The sequence below is a fragment of the Pelophylax lessonae genome, assembly GCF_965119305.1.
Source record: "Pelophylax lessonae genome assembly, chromosome: 6".
In the NCBI taxonomy this organism is placed as follows: Eukaryota; Metazoa; Chordata; class Amphibia; order Anura; family Ranidae; genus Pelophylax; species Pelophylax lessonae.
In genome coordinates, this window is record NC_138773.1 from 272862121 (window position 1) to 272883538 (window position 21418).

The 21418-nt window shown below is 43.7% G+C and overlaps 1 protein-coding gene across 2 annotated transcripts in view; it reads left to right on the forward strand.

The window, feature by feature from the left end:
* Positions 1-20006, forward strand: part of ACVR1 (activin A receptor type 1) — a 194486-nt gene extending 174480 nt beyond the window's left edge. For both annotated transcript variants that reach the window (XM_082260672.1, XM_082260673.1), the window contains exons 8-10: positions 3373-3570; positions 15641-15771; positions 18660-20006. In XM_082260672.1, the coding sequence (XP_082116798.1) occupies positions 3373-3570; positions 15641-15771; positions 18660-18794 (464 nt within the window). In that variant the 3' untranslated portion in view covers positions 18795-20006. The remainder of the gene's footprint in view (positions 1-3372; positions 3571-15640; positions 15772-18659) is intronic.
* The last annotated feature ends 1412 nt before the right edge of the window (positions 20007-21418 follow it).

Sequence of the window (21418 nt, forward strand, 5' to 3'; positions counted from 1 at the left end):
TGGGAAGGTTTGTCCTTGGTATAAGAGACTCAAGGTGACACACACAGGTTAAATGGTAATTTCTCTTTTGTTCATTGACGGGCACAGCTCCTGGGTTATACTACTCCATACAGGAGTAGGACACTAGGCAGAAAAAAAGCTTGACTACGCCTATGGCCATTCACAGTGTTCCTCCTGACCAAGAGTCCCCCATTTCGATGGAGATAAGGTTCTGTCTCCAGCGGTGCCCATCCTGTTTGTGTTATGGTAAGTAGCTTTCCCCCTCCTCTCCCCCCAGATGGTTTTGGGGTGGACGTGAGCCCCTCCCTGGGACGGTCAAACCCCTGGGTTCTCCTCCTTGCCATGCAGCAGCCCCCCTCCTTCCTATGCAGCAGCCCCCCTCTCTGTGATCCTTGTGGACACTTCACCCCTCATCTGCTTGCCCCCCCCTTCCCCTATTGGGTGGCCATACCACCTTTTCAAGTCGGTCTGGGATGCTAAGCTGGCGATAGGGTGGTGGCGCGCCCCTGGCGATCCGAATGTTGGCTTTTGGTGGGCGGCTCCTGCCAGGGCCCCCCTTCCTGCTGGTGTCATTTTCGGGGCTCTTGGGACCTCTCCTGGGCCCCTGGTAGCTGCGTGGTGCTGCCATTTTCTATGTACTGTAGATTAGTGGGCCATGTTTGTGTAGCCTTGGCGGCCATTTTCTAGTTGTTTTTTTATTGCTAATAGTGGCAGCCATGATTGTGAGGCATATATGGGCAATGATTTCGGCGGTGGGAGCCCCTCCTTATCCCCTGGTGCTGACTCCGGGATCTTTCTCTTTCTGATCACTGCATGTGGGTGTGTGCAGATAGCCTGGTGCTGCGGTGCCTGATCGGTGGGTGGTGAGTTTGGTGGGGTCCTCTCCCTCTCTGCTAAAGAATCGGTTGGTGCTCTGTGCCTGACGACCTGTGGTGCTTCAGTGCAGTGGGGGTATCCCTAGCAGTGTTTTTACACCCTTTTTTTTGTGGGTCCCCCTTTTTTACTAATGGGGTCCCTAGAGCACATTTCCCCACCTGATCCCCTCTGAGGTTGCTGGGCCCTCCGGGTCCCAACAATCCCTTACTGCACTAATGGCGGTCCTGGAGTCTTTGGTGTCTAAGGTGGATTTGGTCCTTAGGAAACAGGCTAGCAAAAAGTGTCCCTCGCCTTCCCCTGCCTCATCTGTCTCATCAGATCCTGAATCTGATTCGGCTGCCGCAGAAGCGATTTACCCTGCTGGGTCTGTGTTCACACACCCTGATATTTCAGATAGTGAGGATAATTGCTCTGCTCCTGTAGCCACGCATGTGCTAGTAGATGCACAGATTGTATCTGTGCGTGAGACTTTAAAAATGGAGAATGCGACTAATGTCGCATCAGAGGATTCGGTTCCTTTTTGCACCCACAAGCCCTCCAGAGCGGCAAGGGTGTTCTCCTTTCCTGCTTACTTTGAAAAAATTGTTGCTAAACAGTGGGGTTGTCCAAAACCCCCCTTTGTGGTCCCTAAGCGTTTTGCTATGCGGTACCCTTATGAGGACTCCCTGCTTTAAAAAGTGGACTGTCCCATCTGTGGTGAAACTCTGGTTTCTAGGTTAAACAAAGCAACCATGATTCCGGTTGAGGAGTCCCCTGCCTTTAAGGACCCGGCTAACAGAAAAGCGGAGGTTGTGGCTCCGCCATATGTACACTGTGGCTGGTTTGGCACTTGGACCGGCTTTTACTATTGCCCTGGTGTCACAAACTGACCGAGTGGGCCAAGCTTTTACGTCGGGACCTGGAGGGGGAGCAGCTTCCCCCTGCCTGTGCTGAGCTGGCTGGCCAGTTTGTCTAGGGCCTGCAGTTAGTCTGTGATGCCTCTTTTAAATGCGGCTCCTCTGATTGCAAGGCTGTCTGTCTCAGCAGTGGTCCTTAGGCGTGTTATTTGGCTGAAATGCTGGTCTGTGGAAAGCCTTATCTGATCCCCCCTTCCTAGGGCATTGCCTGTCTGGAGCTTCTCTGGATGACATCATTAAGGGTCTCACAGGGGGGAAGAGTACCTTTCTTCCGCAGGCTAGTAAGGGCAAGAAGCCCCGTCGTAGACGTGGTCCATCCTTCTTGGCTCATGACAAGGGATCAAAACTGTTCAGGGCCACCTCCTGAGGATCCAAACGAACCTGGTCTGGCAAGCCGATATCTGGCTTCTCGAGTCCTACGGACAAGGCTTCCTCAGCATGAATGGGCGCCCTCAACCGTATGTAGGGTGGGGGGGAACATTTACGCTGGTTTCTGGACCTGTGGACCTCCCTGGTACAGGACAAGTGGGTCCACAAAGTCATTGGTCTGGATACAAGATCGAGTTTTGTTCTTACCCTCTGGAAAGTTTTTTTCCCTCCAACTTGCGCTTGTCCCCAGACCGCTTATGGGATCTCTTTGGGGCAGTGCAAGACTTGCTGAGCCAAGGAGTGATTGTCTCGGTTCCGAACTCGCTGATTTCAAACCCATTCTGTGTGAACCTAGGCTGAGTTTTTATACATAGACACTAATTGAAATGTAAAAAGCCACAGATGTGGGAAATTAACCTTTACCATTTTTAACCTGTGTATCACCTTCTGTGTTTGTACCAAAGCCAAACATTCCAGGGTTTGTAAACTTTTGATCACGGCCATTTGGGTGATTTCTATTGTTATGATTTAAAAAGGAGCCAAACATCTGTGAGATAATAAATGGCTTCATATGATCACTATCCTTAAATAAAAGACCGCTTTAGCATGATCGGTAATATTTTACAATATCACTGTCGAAATTTCACGATTTCTGCTGGGGTATGCAAACTTTTGAGCACAACTTTTTATGGATTTGGCTGGAGTTCCACTTGATCAGGACTGGTAATGCAGGCCTGCACCTGAGTGTTTTCCTAAACTCAATACCTAGAATTCATAAAGAACGGTGAAGACAGATTTTTGCCTGTTTGTCTCACGTGCGTTCTAAAAGTGGCCCAAATTCCTGTTCTCCAGAAATTGCACTTGACGATCGTACATGCTGCACCACTTTTAGAATGCACAAGTGACACTTGGGCAAAATCTGCGCCAAATCTTCCTACGCCAAAAGAAAGTTGGTCCTGAATGTCTCCACTTTCATAAGATGCGAACTGTCCCCATTTAATTTAAAATTTGGGACAGACATTACACCACCATGTAAAAGTGGCACATTTTAGAACTACCTGAATTTGCTGTCGGAACCAAAAGTGTTGCAGATGCTTCTTGAATTTGGCACAATACATCAACAAGCGGGATTAATGCCACAAAAGCGACGCAGCAGCTTTATTGGGTTCTCCCCACTGTCTTAAAGTAGATGTTTGATCCAGTGCCAATGCCATGTTTTTTGCCGTTTCAGGATTGGCTGTGATGCACTCACAGTCCACCAATCAGCTGGATGTTGGGAATAACCCCCGGGTGGGGACGAAACGATACATGGCTCCAGAGGTTTTAGATGAGACAATCCAGGTGGACTGTTTTGACTCTTACAAGAGAGTGGACATATGGGCTTTTGGACTGGTCCTCTGGGAAGTTGCCAGACGAATGGTTAGCAACGGTAAGTTGTTTTGTTTTTCCAGTCTCCCGCCATCCATTTCATCCCATCTCTCTCCATCCTGGCGCTCTCCTTCTTAGAACTGCTGGCTCAGGCTGCTATTTTCAACTAATAAAATGTTTGTTGAGTGTTATTTAGATCTGAACTGTCACCCAATTTAAGGATTTGTGTTGCTGTGTTTCAGCGTTTTGTCTGGCGATTTGCCTTAGCTGCCCTGTGGGGGCGTTCAAAGTTACATCCATAAATATATCTCTGTTTATTTCAGTTATAAATAAGGTCATATTATTTTTAAAGTGTGGACAGAATAGTAGGTATATTTTAAGGGTGTATAATATTAATGCACTTTTCCTGCCACTGACAAATTCCATATGGATTCCGAATATTCCCTATTTCTTAGTGACCTGTTTTTTTTTTCTGAATTTTTTCATGCTTTGTTGGCCCTGCCTACTATTCCAAATTTTACTGGTTGCAACAGGTGAACTTCCCACGGGTCCATTTACCTGTTTATTTGTATTCTGTGCAGCCATATGGTACAGTAGGGATGGGTGATTCACAAAACAAGAGTATTGCATTACACATTTTTAGAAAGTCACTAAGGGCTTCAGCGCTATATGTCTAAAAGTATGTGGGCCATCCTCCAAACGGAGCCGAGGTGTTTTCAGTGAAGGATACTGCTAATACTACACTTCACTTAGACCTTTTAGAGAATTGTGTGCTTTCAACCTTGTACCAACAATTTAGGAAGGGTGCTTTTCTGTTCCAGCATGGCTGCACCCCTGTACACAATACAAGGTCCACAAGTATGGGCTAAGTAAGCTGTGTATGAACTTGAGTGGCCTTCACAGAGCCCAGACCTCAACCTTATTGAGTAAATTTTTGACAAACTGGAACATCGAATGTGAGTCAAGTCTTCCCATCCAACTGTACTTAACTTCACAAATGCCCCTTTGTCAGAATAGATGCAAATTCCCACAGAAACATTCCAAAATTTTGTGAAAAGCCTTTCCAGAACAGTGGAGGCTGTTGTAGAAGCAAATTGGGTCAGGAACGGAATGTCCAACATGCTTATATATGTGTGATAGTCAGGCGCCCCCAAATTTTTGCCCATGCAGTATAGTGCATATGGCCAGTATGGGATCTTGCTGAATTATTGCTTGAACTCTATATGGCAGTACTTAGGTTTATTGTTTTGGAGGGATAACATGACATGGCTGTATATTGCTTTTGATTGTATTGGAAGAGTTTTTTTGTTTTTTCCCACTAGAAGCTTGTCTTTTCAATAGACTGAGCTGGATATCAGTCTACACATTATTTCAGTTTTAAAAACATACCATCTTATTTTGATGGGCAACATGGAAAGTTAGATACAATGAAGCCAGCTCCTTGGAAACATCTAGGAACATTTCTTTATTGGCTACATAGCACGATACAGCAGTAACATTCGAATGCGTCTCGGTCAAAGCCTTACCCATAGCATGAATAAAGTATTGTTCCAACACTTTGGCTATAAGGCTAAGGCTATAATTAGAGGAAGTAAACCCTCCTGACACTTTTACCTATAGGTAAGCCTATAATAAGGCTTGCGTATAGGTACTGTAAATATCTCCTAAACCTGCACGGTTTTGGAGATATTTACCTTACATGCAGCCAGTGACGTCACTGGCGCATGCGCTCTGAAGGAACGGCCGCTGGTGCCGTTTCTTCAGAGCCCCGTGCCGTGACTGTCGGCTCCAGCGCGCGTGCGCGGGAGTGACGTCACCGCGGCTCCGGCCAATCAGATGGCCGGATGCCGCGATCCCGGAAGACGGGCGACTGGACATGTCGCCCATCATAGAGGTGAGCGGACGGCACGGTGGGGGCTCGTTCTAAGGTAAGTATTTCATAATGAGCTAGTATGCGATGCATACTAGCTCATTATGTGTTTCTCTTACAGGCTGCAAGAAAAGAAAAAAAAAGGTTGTTTGGGTTTACAACCTCTTTAAGTCTTTTGGTCGAAATGTATTTGCATGTTACTGCTGTATTCTGCAATGTAGTCAATAAAGAATTGTTCCAATGGATGTTACAGAGGAGCTGGCTTCATTGTATCACAGGATTATTGCTTCGATTCAAAGGTATTTGGGCCAGAGCGCCAGTTTCCTGTCTCCCAGGTATTCCATGGTAGAGCATGCTTTCTTTATGTAACCTAGAACTTCATCTCCGGGATGAAGTTTTGTTTGATCAGTGAGCGGATATTTTTGTCATTTGGAAATTGACTGCAATAAATACCTAACAGAGGTTCCAAAACCTAACCACTCTATCTGAACATCAACACCACATCCCCCCCCCCCCTCAAAAAAAAAAAAAAGTTTATTTTGCCCATATGATCCTCATTCTCTGTCACTTTTATAAGGGATTGATTAGGTGACAGGTAGGGTTGCGCCGATATCGGTATCGATACTAAGCATTTACACGAGTACTTGTTCAGGCAGAAATCACATGCAATTCTTTGCAGTGCGATTTGAGCCTATTCATTTTGTAGGAGCCTAAATCGAACCACAAAGGTATCTGCAAGTACTTGTGTACAAGTATCAGTATTCATACTCGCCAGTTAAAAAAACTGTATTGGTGGAACCCTAGTGGCAGATGTACTTAAAAAAACAAAAGCTCTTTGGAAATTTTACTCAACTTGATTTTATGTAGCATTTGATTTTTCTTCTATTCGGTGTCATCCTTTCAGGACGGTCAGTCAGTATGTTCTTATTTTCCTGCTTCGCACTTGTCTGGTTCTTCTGGATCTTGGCTGCAGACAATGAAGCACTTTTAGCTTATTTGGCTCATTCCTTTGTGCACTTCCTCTTGATTTCAGTGGGTACATGCTGTTCTGCCGGTGTTTCCTCTATCCCACCAGTGCACAGCAATGCCCGCTAGGCATTATTTTTTTACACCTGACAGGTCCTGAATGAACATGTGTTAAGTGTTGGATAGTTATTTTTAGAAATTTTAAAAAATTTAATACCTGATGAAATTCAAGGAAGATATGAACTTGTATAAATTTGATAGAAAATATGGCTGTTGCGCATCATCTTTATTCATTTATATACTTTAAAGTGGAATTCCAGCTTGCACCTAACTAGTCTTAAAACTGTCCCCTCCTACCTCCCAACACCTATGCTAACTAACCTGTGCGGGACACCTATTTTCATGTCCATTCACACGATCTGGCTTCCCTGGGTTGGCCAGCTGCAGGGCAGAGGATAGAGCGCTCCAACAATGGCATTTAAAGCCTGCAGCAGTCACATCACCCATTAGCTTCAATGACCCATCCAAGCAGAGGAGAGGAGATAGTGCCGCCAACGGATGGGCCATTGCAGCCAGTGGGTGACGTCACCACTCCAGGCTTTACCAGCCGTTATTGACGCTCCATCCTCTCCCCTGCAGCCAACCGCTAACTGACACGGGAGCTGGATCATGTGACCAAAGCAGCCTGAGAATCGGTAAGTATATACATCTTTCTTACACAGGTTAGTTGGAATAGGTGTAAGAGGTGGAGGGGACCGTTTCAAGGCTAGTTAGTTGTACAATGGAATTTCACTTTAATTGTCCCACAAAAAATGTATTTGTGTTTAAAAAGCATATAAAATACAGTATAATATCTATTTATACCCGCCTTTCTTTTTATTTATTATTACTATTATTATACAGGATTTATATAGCACCAACAGTTTGCGCAGCGCTTTACAATGTGGGGGAAGACAATACAGTTACAGTACAATTCAATACAGGAGGAATCAGAGGGCCCTGCTCGTTAGAGCTTACAATCTAGAAGGGAGGATCAAGTGAAACAAAAGGCAGTAACCGAGGGGGATGGGCAGATGGAGAAAATGGAGGTAGAATTGTTAAGTGTGGATAGGATTGGCTTCTCTGAAAAGGAGGGTTTTCAGAGATCACCTAAAAGCTAATAGAGTAGGAGATAATCGGACAGATAAGGGTAAGGAGTTCCACAGGATTGGAGAGGCTTTGGTAAAGTCCTGGAGGCGAGCGTGGGAGGAAGTGGCAAGGGAGCTAGAGAGCAGGAGGTTTTGAGAGGAACGAAGAGAGCGATTAGGTTGATATTTTGAGACTAGGCTAGTGATTTAGTTTGGGGCTAAGCTGTGGATGGCTTTGTAAGATGTTAGTGTTTTGAATTTAATTCTTTGGGTGAGCGGAAGCCAGTGGAGGGCTTGACAGAGAGGAGCGGCGGACACTAAGCGATTGGTAAGGTGGATGAGTCTGGCGGCAGCATTCATGATGGATTGAAGTGGGGATAGCCTGTGTAGAGGTAAGCCAATGAGCAGGGAATTGCAGTATTCGAGGCGCGAGATGACCAGGGAGTGGACTAGGAGCTTGATGTGTCTTTGGTTTGAAAGAGGCGTATTTTGGAGATGTTGCAGAGGTTAATGCGGCAAGATTTGGACAGCAATTGGATGTGGGGCTTGAAGGAGAGCTCAGAGTCCAGGACAACGCCTAGGACCTTGGCCTGCGGGGATAGGCTGATAGTAATGCCATCAATATTGACAGAGAGATCAGGGGAAGGGGCACGTGGTGGAGGAAAAATTATTAGCTTGGTTTTGGATGGATTGAGTTTGAGGAAGTGGTGTGACATCCGGACCGATACATCAGATAGTAAATTAGTGATACGTGCGGAGACTGAGGGAGAGAGCTGAGGGGTGGATAAATAGATTTGTGTATCATCAGCGTAGAGATGGTATTGGAAGCCATGGGAGGCTATCAGCTGACCCAGAGAGGAGGTGTAGATTGAAAATAGGAGAGGTCCAAGAACAGAGCCTTGGGGGACCCCAACAGAGAAGGGAAGGGAAGAGGAGATGAGGAAGTAGAATTGTGAGTAACGCTAAAGGTGCAGTTGGATAAGTAGGAATATAACCAGTGAAGAGTACAGTCGCGGAGACCAAAGGCATGGAGTTTTTTTAGGACGAGGGGATGGTCAACCGTATAAAAGGCAGCAGAAAGGTCCAGGAGGAGGAGTACAGAATAGTGTCCATTGGTTTTGGCTGTAAGTAGATCGTTTGTCAGTTTTAGGAGAGCAGTTTTAGTGGAGTGTTGAGGCCGAAATCCAGACTGAAGGGGATCAAGGAGGCTATTCTCGGCAAGGTGGTCGCACAGTCGGTTGTAGACCAGACGTTCCAGACGTTTGGATAAAAAGGGGAGCAAGGAAATAGGGCGTAGGTTGTTAATATCGGTTGGGTCCAGTGAGGGCTTTTTAAGTATGGGGCTGACTAGTGCATGTTTTAGAGAGTTGGGGAAGATGCCCGAAGAGAGGGAGAGATTGAAGATGTAGGTTAGAGAGCGTAGAATAGGGCCAGAGGGTGAACGTAGCATTTGCGAGGGAACAGGATCCAAAGGGCAGGTGGTTAAGTGGACATTAGCAAGTAGTTTAGCAACCTCGTCTATAGTGGTGGGGATGAAAGAAGGAAGTAGTGATCGCACCTGTGGGCATGAAGTGTAAAGAATGGAAGATATCTGAACAGCAATGATCCCCTTACGAATTGTATTAATCTTTTGTTTGAAGTGGTTGGCAATCTCCTGGGCAATGAGTGAATCAGTGCGTGGAGACAGTGGAGGACAGAGTAGAGAATTAAAGGTAGCGAAGAGTTGCCGGGGGCGAGATGACAAGCTGTTAATGAGAGTGATAAAATAGGTCTGCTTGGTAGTGTGGAGGCTGGAATTGTATTTTTGGAGGGCAGATTTATATTGGTTGAAATCTTTCTGAGACTTAGTCTTACGCCATAGGCACTCAAGAGCACGGCTATGCTTTTTCAGACTTCTAGTGTTTTCTGTTTGCCAAGGTTGAAGGGGACGGGGCCTGATTCGGTGTGTAGTGAGGGGGGCCAGTGTGTCCAGGGAACTAAGAGTGAAGTGTTGTAGACAGAAGTGGCTAGGTTGGTGCAGGACAGGGGTGCGAGTTTGTCATAGAGGTGGTCGGTAGCAGAGTAGAGAAGAGATGGGTTGAGATGGCGTAGGTTTCTGCGGGTAACTGTAAGGTAGCTTGCGGGAGAGGAGAGGGAGTGAAACTAATAAGGTAGTGATCACAGACAGAGAGGGAAAGAATTGTTTGAAAGGTTGTGCGAAGTGCATAGGTGGGAGAAAACAAGGTCAAGGATATTGCCTATAGAGTGAGTAGAAGCATGTATCCATTGCTTCAGGTCAAAGGAGGAAGTTAGACTGAGAAGTTTGGAAGTGGCAGGAGTGTTAGTATTAAAAGGGATGTTGAAGTCGCGGAGAATGATTGTGGGGATTTCGGAAGAGAGAAAGTAGGGTAGCCAGGCAGAGAAGTCATCAAGAAAGGTTGATACTGGTCCAGGTGGGCGGTAGATCACAGCTATCCTTAGAGAAACAGGGGAGAAAAGACGAATGCAGTGTACCTCAAATGAGGAGAGTGACAGAGAGGGAGGTGGGTGAAGTATTTGAAAGGTGCTATGTGGGGCTAGAAGGATCCCAACACCCCCTCCCTTGCGTCTATTGGGTCTGGGGGAGTGAGTCCATAGAAGACCACCTTGGGATAGGGCAGCAGGAGACGTAGTGTCAGATTCATGAAGCCAGGTTTCGGTGATGGCAAGTAGATTATATGAGTTGGCGATAAAAAGGTCATGGAGAGAGGTGACTTTATTACAGACAGAGCGGGCTTTCCAAAGGGCGCAAGAGAAAGGGAGTCTGGTCTTGGGAAGAAGAGAGATGGGAACTAGATTGTGCTGATTTCGGCTGCAGTCCGAGGGTGCAGGGTAGTGGGTGTGTTGAGTAAAGGTAATAGATGGGAGGCCCAGGGTTTGGGGATATGTCTCCAGAGGTTAGGAGAAGCAGAAAGGTGAGGGTGGTAATAGGAGTGTGAGATTTATATGAAGGGACATGCCCCAGTGTCCTGGAGGTTGTGTGCGTGTGGATTTAGAAGTAGCAGGAGATGGTGAGTGCAGTAATAAGGTGAGGACAGAAGTGAGGGTGATATTATACAGTCAGGTCCAATAATATTGGGACATCGACACAATTCTAATCTTTTTGGCTCTGTACACCACCACAATGGATTTGAAATGAAACAAACAAGATGAACTTTAACTGCAGACTTTCAGCTTTAATTTGAGGGTATTTACATCCAAATCAGGTGAACGGTGTAGGAACTACAACAGTTTGTATATGTGCCTCCCGCTTTTTAAGGGACCAAAATGAATGGGACAGATTAACAATCCTAAATCAAACTTTCACTTTTTAATACTTGGTTGCAAATCCTTTGCAGTCAATTACAGCCTGAAGTCTGGAACGCTTAGATATCACCAGACGCTGGGTTTCATCCCTGGTGATGCTCTGCCAGGCCTCTACTGCAACTGTCTTCAGTTCCTGCTTGTTCTTGGGGCATTTTCCCTTCAGTTTTGTCCTCAGCAAGGGAAATGCATGCTCAATCGGATTCAGTTCAGGTGATTGACTTGGCCATTGCATAACATTCCACTTCTTTCCCTTAAAAAAACTCTTTGGTTGCTTTTGCAGCATGCTTTGGGTCATTGTCCATCTGCACTGTGAAGTGCCGTCCAATGAGTTCTGAAGAATTTGGCTGAATTTGATCAGATAATATTGCCTGAAACACTTCAGAATTCATCCTGTTGCTTTTGTCAGCAGTCACATCATCAATAAATACAAGAGAACCAGTTCCATTGGCAGCCATACATGCCCACGCCATGACACTACCACCACCATGCTTCACTGATGAGTTGGTATGCTTTGGATCATGAGCAGTTCCTTTCCTTCTCTATACTCTACTCTTCCCATCACTCAGGTACAAGTTGATCTTGGTCTCATTTGTCCATAGGATGTTGTTCCAGAACTGTGAAGGCTTTTTAGTTGTTTGGCAAACTCTAATCTGGCCTTCTTGTTTTTGAGGCTCACCAATGGTTTACATCTTATGGTGAACCCTCTGTATTCACTCTGGTGAAGTCTTCTCTTGATTGTTGACTTTGACACAGATACACCTACCTCATGGAGAGTGTTCTTGATCTGGCCAACTGTTGTGAAGGGTGTTTTCTTCACCAGGGAAAGAATTCTTTGGTCATCCACCACAGTTGTTTTCCGTGGTCTTCCGGGAATTTTGGTGTTGCTGAGCTCACCGGTGCGTTCTTTCTTTTTAAGGATGTTCCAAACAGTTGATTTGACCACACCTAATGTTTTTGCTATATCTCTGATGGGTTTGTTTTGTTTTTTCAGCCTAATGATGGTTTGCTTCACTGATAGCGACAGCTCTTTGGATCTCGTATTGAGAGTTGACAGCAACAGATTCCAAATGCAAATAGCACACTTGAAATTAACTCTGGACCTTTTATCTGCTCCTTGTAAATGGGATAATGAGGGAATAACACACACCTGGCCAAGGAACAGCTGAGCAGCCAATTGTCCCATTACTTTTGGTTCCTTAATAAGTGGGAGGCACATATACAAACTGTTGTAATTCCTACACCGTTCACCTGATTTGGATGTAAATACCCTCAAATTAAAGGCGAAAGTCTGCAGTTAAAGCACATCCTGTTTGTATCATTTCAAATCCATTGTGGTGGTGTATAGAGCCAAAAAGATTAGAATTGTGTCCATGTCCCAATATTTATGGACCTGACTCTATATAAGCTGTGGAGTGGAGAAGAGGGTGAAGGAGAGAGAGTTTAAGGATAGAGGAATTGGCTGTCAGAAGGAGTGGTAGAGTGCATGTTACAAGGAGCTAGAGCTGAAGGGGTAAATGAGGTCCCCTGTAGTCTGTATGGTGGTAATATCAGCCTTTCCTTTGTTCATTCACTTTGTGCATTCTCAAGTGCAGAATCAGAAGTGCGTCCACTTATAGAAATAGCCCCACTTTGAGAATGAGCCCCCAAAAAAGCAAACGTGCCCCCCCTTGCAAACGTGCCTTCCCCAAGAGATCCTGTACTTATATACTGTTAAGACCTGGGGTGGGGCTGTCCAATTAACCAATCAGGAATTAATAAAGGCTGGATAGACAGATCAGGATTTTCACTTCAGAAAGATTTAGAAAAGACAGCTAAGAGATAACTCTAAAGGCTATAAAAGGTTATAAATTAAAGGTAAGAAAACATTGCAAGGGCCAGTCTACAGATGGGAAAACAAATGAACATACCATAATTAAAGACAGTACATAGAAAACGCAGGTTTCAGAATTTCAGCATTGGTTGGAGTAGCAGTATAATGAATATACCACAATTCAAGACAGTACATAGAAAACGCTGGTTTCAGAATTTCAGCATTGGGTGGAGTAGCAGTATAATGAACATACCACAATTAAAGACAGTACATAGAAAACGCAGGTTTCAGAATTTCAGCATTGGGTGGAGTAGCAGTATAATGAACATACCTGTGGAGAGACAGAGAAGAAGGTTTCAAATGACACATTGAGATAAATGCAGAATCAGAAGTGCATCCACTTATAGAAATAGCCTCACTTTGAGAATGAGCCCCCAAAAAAGAAAACGTGCCCCCCCTTGCAAACGACCTTTCTCAACCTTTTCAACAAACAGGAACCCTTGAATTCACTTTCCGCTTTCAGGAAACCTTTTCTAAAAATTTCTAGATCTGAAACTCCTGATGCATCAATGTGATGGTCAGCGGGTAGAATAGCCTGAAGGTTTTGTGCCAATATTGTGTATAAAATTAAATAAGTGCGCAGGATCAATAGTGTGAATAGCTGCAACCTTCGAACCAAATGGTGATAAAATTGTGTAGAAAAGAAATCAGGTGCGCTAAAATTCACTAGTGTCACAAATCAGGAAAAGGTGTGACACCTATGAGTGTCCCCCATATACCTGTGATGTGTTTCCAAAATTGATGTGCACTTGAACGGGTGTACAGTAAATACTATGCACCCTGGTGCATATACTTGGGTGTGTTATGGTGAATAGGTGATGATAAATGGATAATGTGATACCAACATAAACCAACAAAGTGCACAAGTAATTCAAAGAAAAAGTGTCCAATATTTCAATGGTTGCCACCTCAGTGTATAGTCCATATACATATAAAAGTGCATAAAGTCCCAATTGTCCCCTCACAAGCTAAAGTAAAATCCACTCTGTGGGTTCCTCTAGATCCGTGGGGTGCAGATGGGTTCCACCACCTTTGTGGGGATTAGCCCCTTACCATAGAGAAAAGAGGTTAAGGACGGATAATCAGCCCAGTAGTGTCTTGGGAATTCAGGGAGGTCACCGTGAAATAATCAGATAGTAAGTGTAGCCTCTTACCAGATCGCTCAAACCAAAAGGCGACTGTCTCACTGATCTTTCGGTGTCTCAACCCAATCCCGGTCCACTCTTGTTCTGGGTGTTACTCTCCGCACAGATGAGGGCTTCCACGTGTATCTCACAGAAACAGAATCAGACCATAGCGCAGTACCTTTGACAATTTATTAAAACAAAAGTATCCAGTGCACTTACAGTTAGATGTTAACTAATGGACACAGGAAACCGATACCAATATTGGAGAGGCCGTGGCCGCCTGCAGTGCGGTCCTCGGTAACTTGCAATGGCGATGCGGCGCTCCTCTGTGACGCGTTTCCACTAAACAGTCGTCTACGGAAATAGGAATGGCAATTATTATTGTGCCAATATTGACTGGTATTTGGAACTGTTCATAATTCCCTTTACCCTTACAAAGGCCCCTGTTCCAGCTGAAGAAAAACAGCCCCAAAGCATGATGATGCCACCACCATGCTTCACTGTGGGTATGGTAATCTTTTGGTGATTTGCAGTGTTGTTTTTGCGCCAACCATATCTTTTAGAATTATGGCCAAAAAGTTCAACCATGGTTTCATCTGACCATAACTCATTTTCCCACATGCTTTTGGAGATTTCAGATGTGTTTTTGCAAAAATTAGCCAGCCTTTGATGATATTTTTTGTAAAAAAAAAAGGCTTCCGTTTTGCCACTCTACCCCATAGCCCAAACATATGAAGAGTACGGGAGATTGTTGTCACATGTACCACACAGCCAGTACTTGTCAGATATTCCTGCAGCTCCTTTAGTGTTGCTGTAGGCCTCTTGGCAGCCTCCCTGACCAGTTTTCGACTTGTCTTTTCATAAATTTTGGAGGGACATCCAGTTCTTGGTAATGTCACTGTTGTGCCATATGTTCACCACTTGATGATAACTGTCTTCACGGTATATCTAATGCCTTGGGAATTCTTTTGTACCCTTCTCCTGACTGATAACAATGAGATCCCTCTAATGCAGGGATCCTCAAACTATGGCCCTCCAGCTGTTACGAAGCTACACATCCCATCAGGAATTATAAAACTCTGACATTCACAGACATGACTAGGCATGATGGGAAGTGTAGTTCCTGAACAACTGGAGGGCCATAGTTTGAAGACCACTGCTCTAATGCTTTGGAAGCTCTCTGCAGACCATGGCTTTTGCTGTAGGATGTGACCTAGAAAATGTTATGAAAGACCCACTAGAACAGCTGAACTTTATTTGTGTACTGACTCCTATTTAACATGAGTTTGAATGTGATTACTTAGATCTGAGCACAGCGACATCCCCAGTTATAAGAGGTTGTGCACACTTATGCAACCACATTATTTTAGTTTTTATTTTTACTCCTACCCCCCTGAAAGGTTTCGGTATGTTTTTCAATTCAGTTGTATGGTTTATAGGTCACATTAAAGGTGGAAAAAGTTCTGAAATGATCTTTGTCTAATTTTTTTACATTACAGAAACCTGACATTTTACCAGGTGTGTGTAGACTTTTTATATCCACTGTAGCTAAAGAGATCAATGAGGTCAGTGGGAACTTACCTGAGAGGCAGAAATTTTTCATTGCTCAAGTAACTCTCTAGCAACCTCTGAAGGAACCCTAAAGTTCCATGGAACCTATGTTGAGAAACCCCGATTTATACGCTTAAAACAAAATTGACCCCAAACTATACTTTCCCTTTAAATACAATGTCTTTGACGGTAGACTCAGGCTTGGCTTACTTTTCTGAAGCCTTTCGATCTTCAATAATCATTGAATACGTTAATTATAATTTAAGTTAATAATGGGTAATGATGTTGTTTTCCAGGTATTGTTGAAGACTACAAACCTCCTTTTTATGATGTTGTCCCGAACGATCCCAGTTTTGAAGATATGAGGAAACTTGTTTGTGTGGATCAACAAAGACCAAACATTCCCAACAGATGGTTCTCAGACCCAGTGAGTTTCCTTTAGCAGAATACTTATGTCTGTTGATTGCAGTACACCTAAGTATGCCATTAAAATGGCTATATGACCATACTGGGACAATTTGGCTGCGATAAAGTGTGTGTATATATAGCCTAAAAATATGTGCATTGGGCTTTGCTTGCTGTGCCACTGCTCTTTAAACTGTATCTAGCATCAGCCACGTACAGTATACAACGCTTTGTTCAGGCCAGCGATTGGAGACTTCCATTCACAGGAAGCTTTGTATTTTTATAAAGGCTTCCTTTGATTGATGGAAGTAGAGAGGGGGCTGATGACATCTTTATTTCAGTCTCAGCCAATCAAAGGAAGCCTTGGATTCACTGATAAAACAAATACAATATCAGTTACTGCGACACTCAGCCCAACTTAATGATTGCAGCTGCATCAATTAATAAAGGAAATTGTTTGTACCATCTTAGCCCAAACAAAATTGAATGTAAACCTGGAGTTCAGTTTGAAAGCAGAGTTCCACCCAAAAGTGGAACTTCTGCTCATTTGCTTCCCCCCCCCCCCCCTCCGGTGCCACATTTGGCACCTTTCAGGGGGGAGGGGGGGACGGGTACCTGCTTTTGACAGGTACTCTTCCCCAGTTTCGGGAGAGGGCACTGTGGTGCTGTCCCGCTGAAGTTTGGCCCCCGCCTCCGAGCCAATCTGAATGCGCATGCGCAGTAGGGACCCGCCCATGAAGCCGCAAGGCTTCACTGCTGGGTATCCTTACCGGCAATGGCGGTGGCAGCACCCAACAGCCGATGGAAACATTGGCTGTGGTGCCGACTTCGCTGGACTCCAGAATAGGTAAGTGTCCTAATATTAAACGTTTTCAGCTACAGTATGTGTAGCTGCTGACTTTTAATTTTTGGAGGGGGGGGCTGGAACACTGCTTTAAGCTTGAAGTCCAGCTTTAAAGTCCATTGAGAATGCATAGAATGCAACATCACTCTGGACAGTGTCCTGTTAAAATTGTTAATATTGTAAAATTGTGGCTAGACTTGCCCTTTTCCTTTTTTTGGGGATCTATATCTATTCATGCTTTGTAATATCTAATAAAGGCAGTCACGTATTTGCACAACTTATAGTGGCTCTAAACCCTTACATATACATAGTGAAGTGAATAGCTTCAGGTGACACACAGAGATGGAATAAATCCTCCTACATAAGTTTTACATGTTTATCTGCAGTTTTCTCTTCTCTACATCCATTCAAAAGTGCAGAATTATAATAAAATCCTTCTGCATCTGTCAGTATCACAGATGAGGGGTCGGAGAGCTGCAGTTAGAGCTCTTGTAAACTGTGCGAGAGCTGATTGGAGGAAAGGAAACGCAGCATAGGAACAAAGGAACATGCAGAGCTGTGTTCTGATAAGACAAGCTGTGTGCTTATCTCCCTCCCTGCCACAATCGGGGGAAAACTTCTCAGAAGTGATTCATGCTTTGCTCAGATTTCATGACTGAGATTTACAACCACCAAGTAGTTTTGAACATACTATATTATAGGCAGTTATAACTATGCAGGCACCATAACTGTTTTTTTGCTTAGATTCCAAAATTCTCTTTCTCACCTTTATACAAAGTTTAAAAGTTCTGTAATAGTACAATATATATGTTCTTCCTAAAAGTGGGTGGTGGGGTTACAGGACACTGTGGGGGTTATTTACTAAAACTGAGAAATACAAAATCTGGTGTAACTCCGCACAGAAACCAATCCGCGTCCAGATTGTATTGCCAAAGCTTAATTGAACAAGCTGAGTTAGGAAGCTGATTTGCTACCACGCACAGTTGCACCAGATTCTGAGTGCACCAGTTTTAGTAAATGTGTGTCAGTCATGCTCTCTGCTCTTCCCCTCCTATGCTCACTGGAGCACCGGTTGGGAAAAGGGTGGAAGCAGCTGGCTCAGGCTCTCCGCAACATGCAGAGATGCTAGGCCTGCTGCCTGTCAGGCACATGGGTGGATCCCAACATTATTGTTGGGATACCTACAGAACCTGGACCAGCTCTATGACATCCGCTAAGCCCGCTGTCGGCTGAATCTCGGATACAGCCATGCAGAACAAACTGCACTCCTGTAATCTCCAAGAGAAGTATGGCCAGAAAAGCTTTGGCCATAGTTCTCCTTTAAGTAATACATACAAGTCTGCTTCCCTCTTCCAGCCTATGATTGGACACGAAGAAGAAGCAGCAGGCGACTGACCCTATCTTTCTGTCAGTCTACTCTCGTCTCCTCTCAGCTTGTTCTTTGGCAGCAATTGGACTAATGGGCCATACACACTATACAATTGTCTTTCGTTTTTTTCCTTTAGATTTACCAAAACCATATAATATGAGGTCAAACCTAAACACTTTCGATTTGTATGCAATCAGGCAGGCCCTTGTACTACATAGTTGAAGGTAAATCTAAAGGAAATCTAACCACAAAAGTTGTATAGTGTGTATCCAGCTTTAGATTTACCTTCAACTATGTAGTGTAAGGGCCTGCCTGATTGCATACAAATTGAAAGTGTTTAGGTTTGACCTCATGTTATATGGTTTTGGTAAATCTAAAGATAATTGTATAGTATGTATCCAGCTTTACTCCTTGTGCTGCTTCTTTCCCTTTACTCTGAGCTCTGCTGTACAGGCATTGTATATGCTCATACCAAGTCAAATTCAAGTACTTGTACTTAAAACGTACATGTAATGATATAATACAGAGCTGCAGGCAGTTCAGGTTTAAACGTTGGGGTAGTCTTTCTATGAGCATATTTTGATGCTGAATTGTAGAATATATTGTCACAAGTGCAGATTAGCACTAGCATCATATGTCACTTCATGATTTCTATATCTGTATCTTTTAAGCTCAAATACATTTTCTTCTTTTGCAGACGCTAACATCACTTGCTAAGCTGATGAAGGAATGCTGGTATCAAAACCCCTCCGCGAGACTCACAGCCTTGCGCATCAAAAAGACTTTAACCAAAATTGACAATTCCTTAGATAAACTGAAATCAGACTGCTGAAGATTTGTCGGCTCAGCCGCCACATCCGTGCATCAATTGTACAACAAAACAAAAAAAAAAATGTTTCAAATACAGTGCTTGCCTGCCGAGGTGTAGACTTTGTTTTCAGTTCTTTTCATGTGCGACTTTTAAACCAACACACCTGTTAAGGAGACAATCCCGCTATGGAACGCTGAAACCTCGATGAATTACTTTAGTGCACATTTGGCACAGTTCTGCCTTCCAAGCAGCCACGACAGCTGGATGATTGCAAAGATCCGGATCTGAAGGGGCAGTGTAGAAATTTCAGTACCGATCTGGGCATTAAAAGGTGAATTTGGAGGTTACAAAAAAAAAACCGTGATCGCTTCTTGGCCACTTCTAAGGAAATCACGCGGATCTTATCGGATTTTAACTAGCAATATTTTACGTGCTTCTCTGTTTGATTGCACTACAGATTCCTCGCATTCCTTACTTGCACTGTAACGGTTTAATTTTATTCAACCGATGCCAAATATAAGATTGGCCATGTACAGATCGATGTTGCGAATTATACCCATCCGTTTTTTTGGGAATGATGTAAAAAAACAAAAAAAAAAGCCTAATATGAGAGTTGTCAGCATTGGCTGCCTCTTACGTGTACTGATGTTTACAATAATGCTGAACATAAGAATTTTTTTTTTTTTGACTGTATGAAAATTTCAAAATTATTTATTACTAGTGCACTTAAAGGTTTCCAGAAAAAACTGAACAGTGCAAAAGGCTATCGCTACATTTTGTGTTTTTTATTTTATTTTTTTATTTTATTTTTTTTGGTTTTACACTTAATTTTGTAACACATTTATGATAAGGAATAGACTTTTTTTTCATTTACTGTATGATCACATTGCATCAAGTCACATTCTTCTTTCTCCATATTGAGAAGTTGTGTGGTCTGTATCCATTGACAGGATTCTAAACCTTATCAAGTGTCGCACCCCTTTATCCAGCTTGCCTTTTATTGACATAGGAAACGAAGACAAGATGTACGAGGTCCCTTGGAGAGATTCTGGATACTCTTTCAAATATACAGGGAGGGTGGGGGAGAGAAAGAGAAAGAGAGATGCCTTTCTTCTAAGCTATGTAATATGTTGCGTTGTAAACTTTGCCAGAAAATAACTATTTTGTTTTAATCTACTTTTTGTATTTAGTAGTTATTTGTATAAATTAAATAGAATGTTTTGAAGTCTAAAAGAGTTTTTATTTGCTATGAGGACAAATACAGGAAGAGATTGGAATTTATTTAAATTGCCGTTGCAATTTGTTTTATGTCCCACGGGTTTTCAAACATAATTTATTTGGAAAAAATACACTGTAATGAATTTTAATGCACAAAAACACAATATACAGTATCTCACAAAAGTGAGTACACAAGTCACATTTTTGTAGATATTTTATTATGTGACAACTCTGAAGAAATTACACTTTTCTACAATGTAAAGTAGTGAGTGTACAGCTTGTATAACAGTGTAAATTTTCTGTCCCCCTCAATATAACTCAACACACAGCCATTAATATCTAAACTGCTGGCAACAAAAATGAGTACAGCCCTAAGTGAAAATGTCCAAATTGGCCCCAAAGTGTCAATATTTTGTGTGGCCACCATTATTTTCCAGCACTGTCGTAATCCTCTTGGGCAATGAGTTCACCAGAGCGTCACAGGTTGCCACTGGAGTTCTTTTTCACTCTGACTATATCACAGAGCTGGTTGATGTTAGAGACCTTGTGCTCCTCCACCTTCCGTTTTAAGGAAGACCCACAGATGCTCAATAGGGTTTAGGTCTGGAGACTTTCTTGGCCAGTCCATCACATTTACCCTCAGCTTCTTTAGCAAGACAGTGTTCATCTTGGAGGTGTTTTTGGGGTTGTTATCATGTTGGAATACTGCCCTGTGGCCCAGTCTCTGAAGGCAGGGGATCATGCTCTGCTTCAATATGTCGCAGTACATGTTGGTATTAATGGTTCTCTCAATGAACTGTAGCTCCCCAGTGCCGGCAGCACTCAATTAGCCCCAGACCATGACACTCCCACCACCATGCTTGACTGTAGGCAAGAAACACTTGTCTTTGTACTCCTCACATGTTTGCTGCCACACATGCCTGACACCATCTAAACCAAATAAGTTTATCTTGGTCTCGTCAGACCACAGTACATGGTTCCAGTAATCCATGTCCTTAGTCTGCTTGTCCTTGGCAAACTGTTGTGGGCTTTCTTGAGCATCATCTTTAGAAGAGGCTTTCTTCTGGGACGACAGCCATGCAGACCAATTTGATGCAGTGTGGGGCATATGGTCTGAGCACTGACAGGCTTAACCCCTTCAACCTCTGCAGCACTGCTGGCAGCACTCATACATATTTTTCCCAAAGACAACCTCTGGATATGATGCTGAGCACCTGCACTCAACTTCTTTGGTCGACCATGGCGAGGCCTGTTCTGAGTGGAACCTGTCCTGTTAAACTGCCGTATGGTCTTGGCCACCATGCTGCAGCTCAGTTTCAGGGTCTTGGCAATCATCTTACCTGCTCCCCATTCACACCTGAGACCTTGTAACACTAACGAGTCACATGACACCGGGGAGGGAAAATTGATAATTGGGCACAATTTGG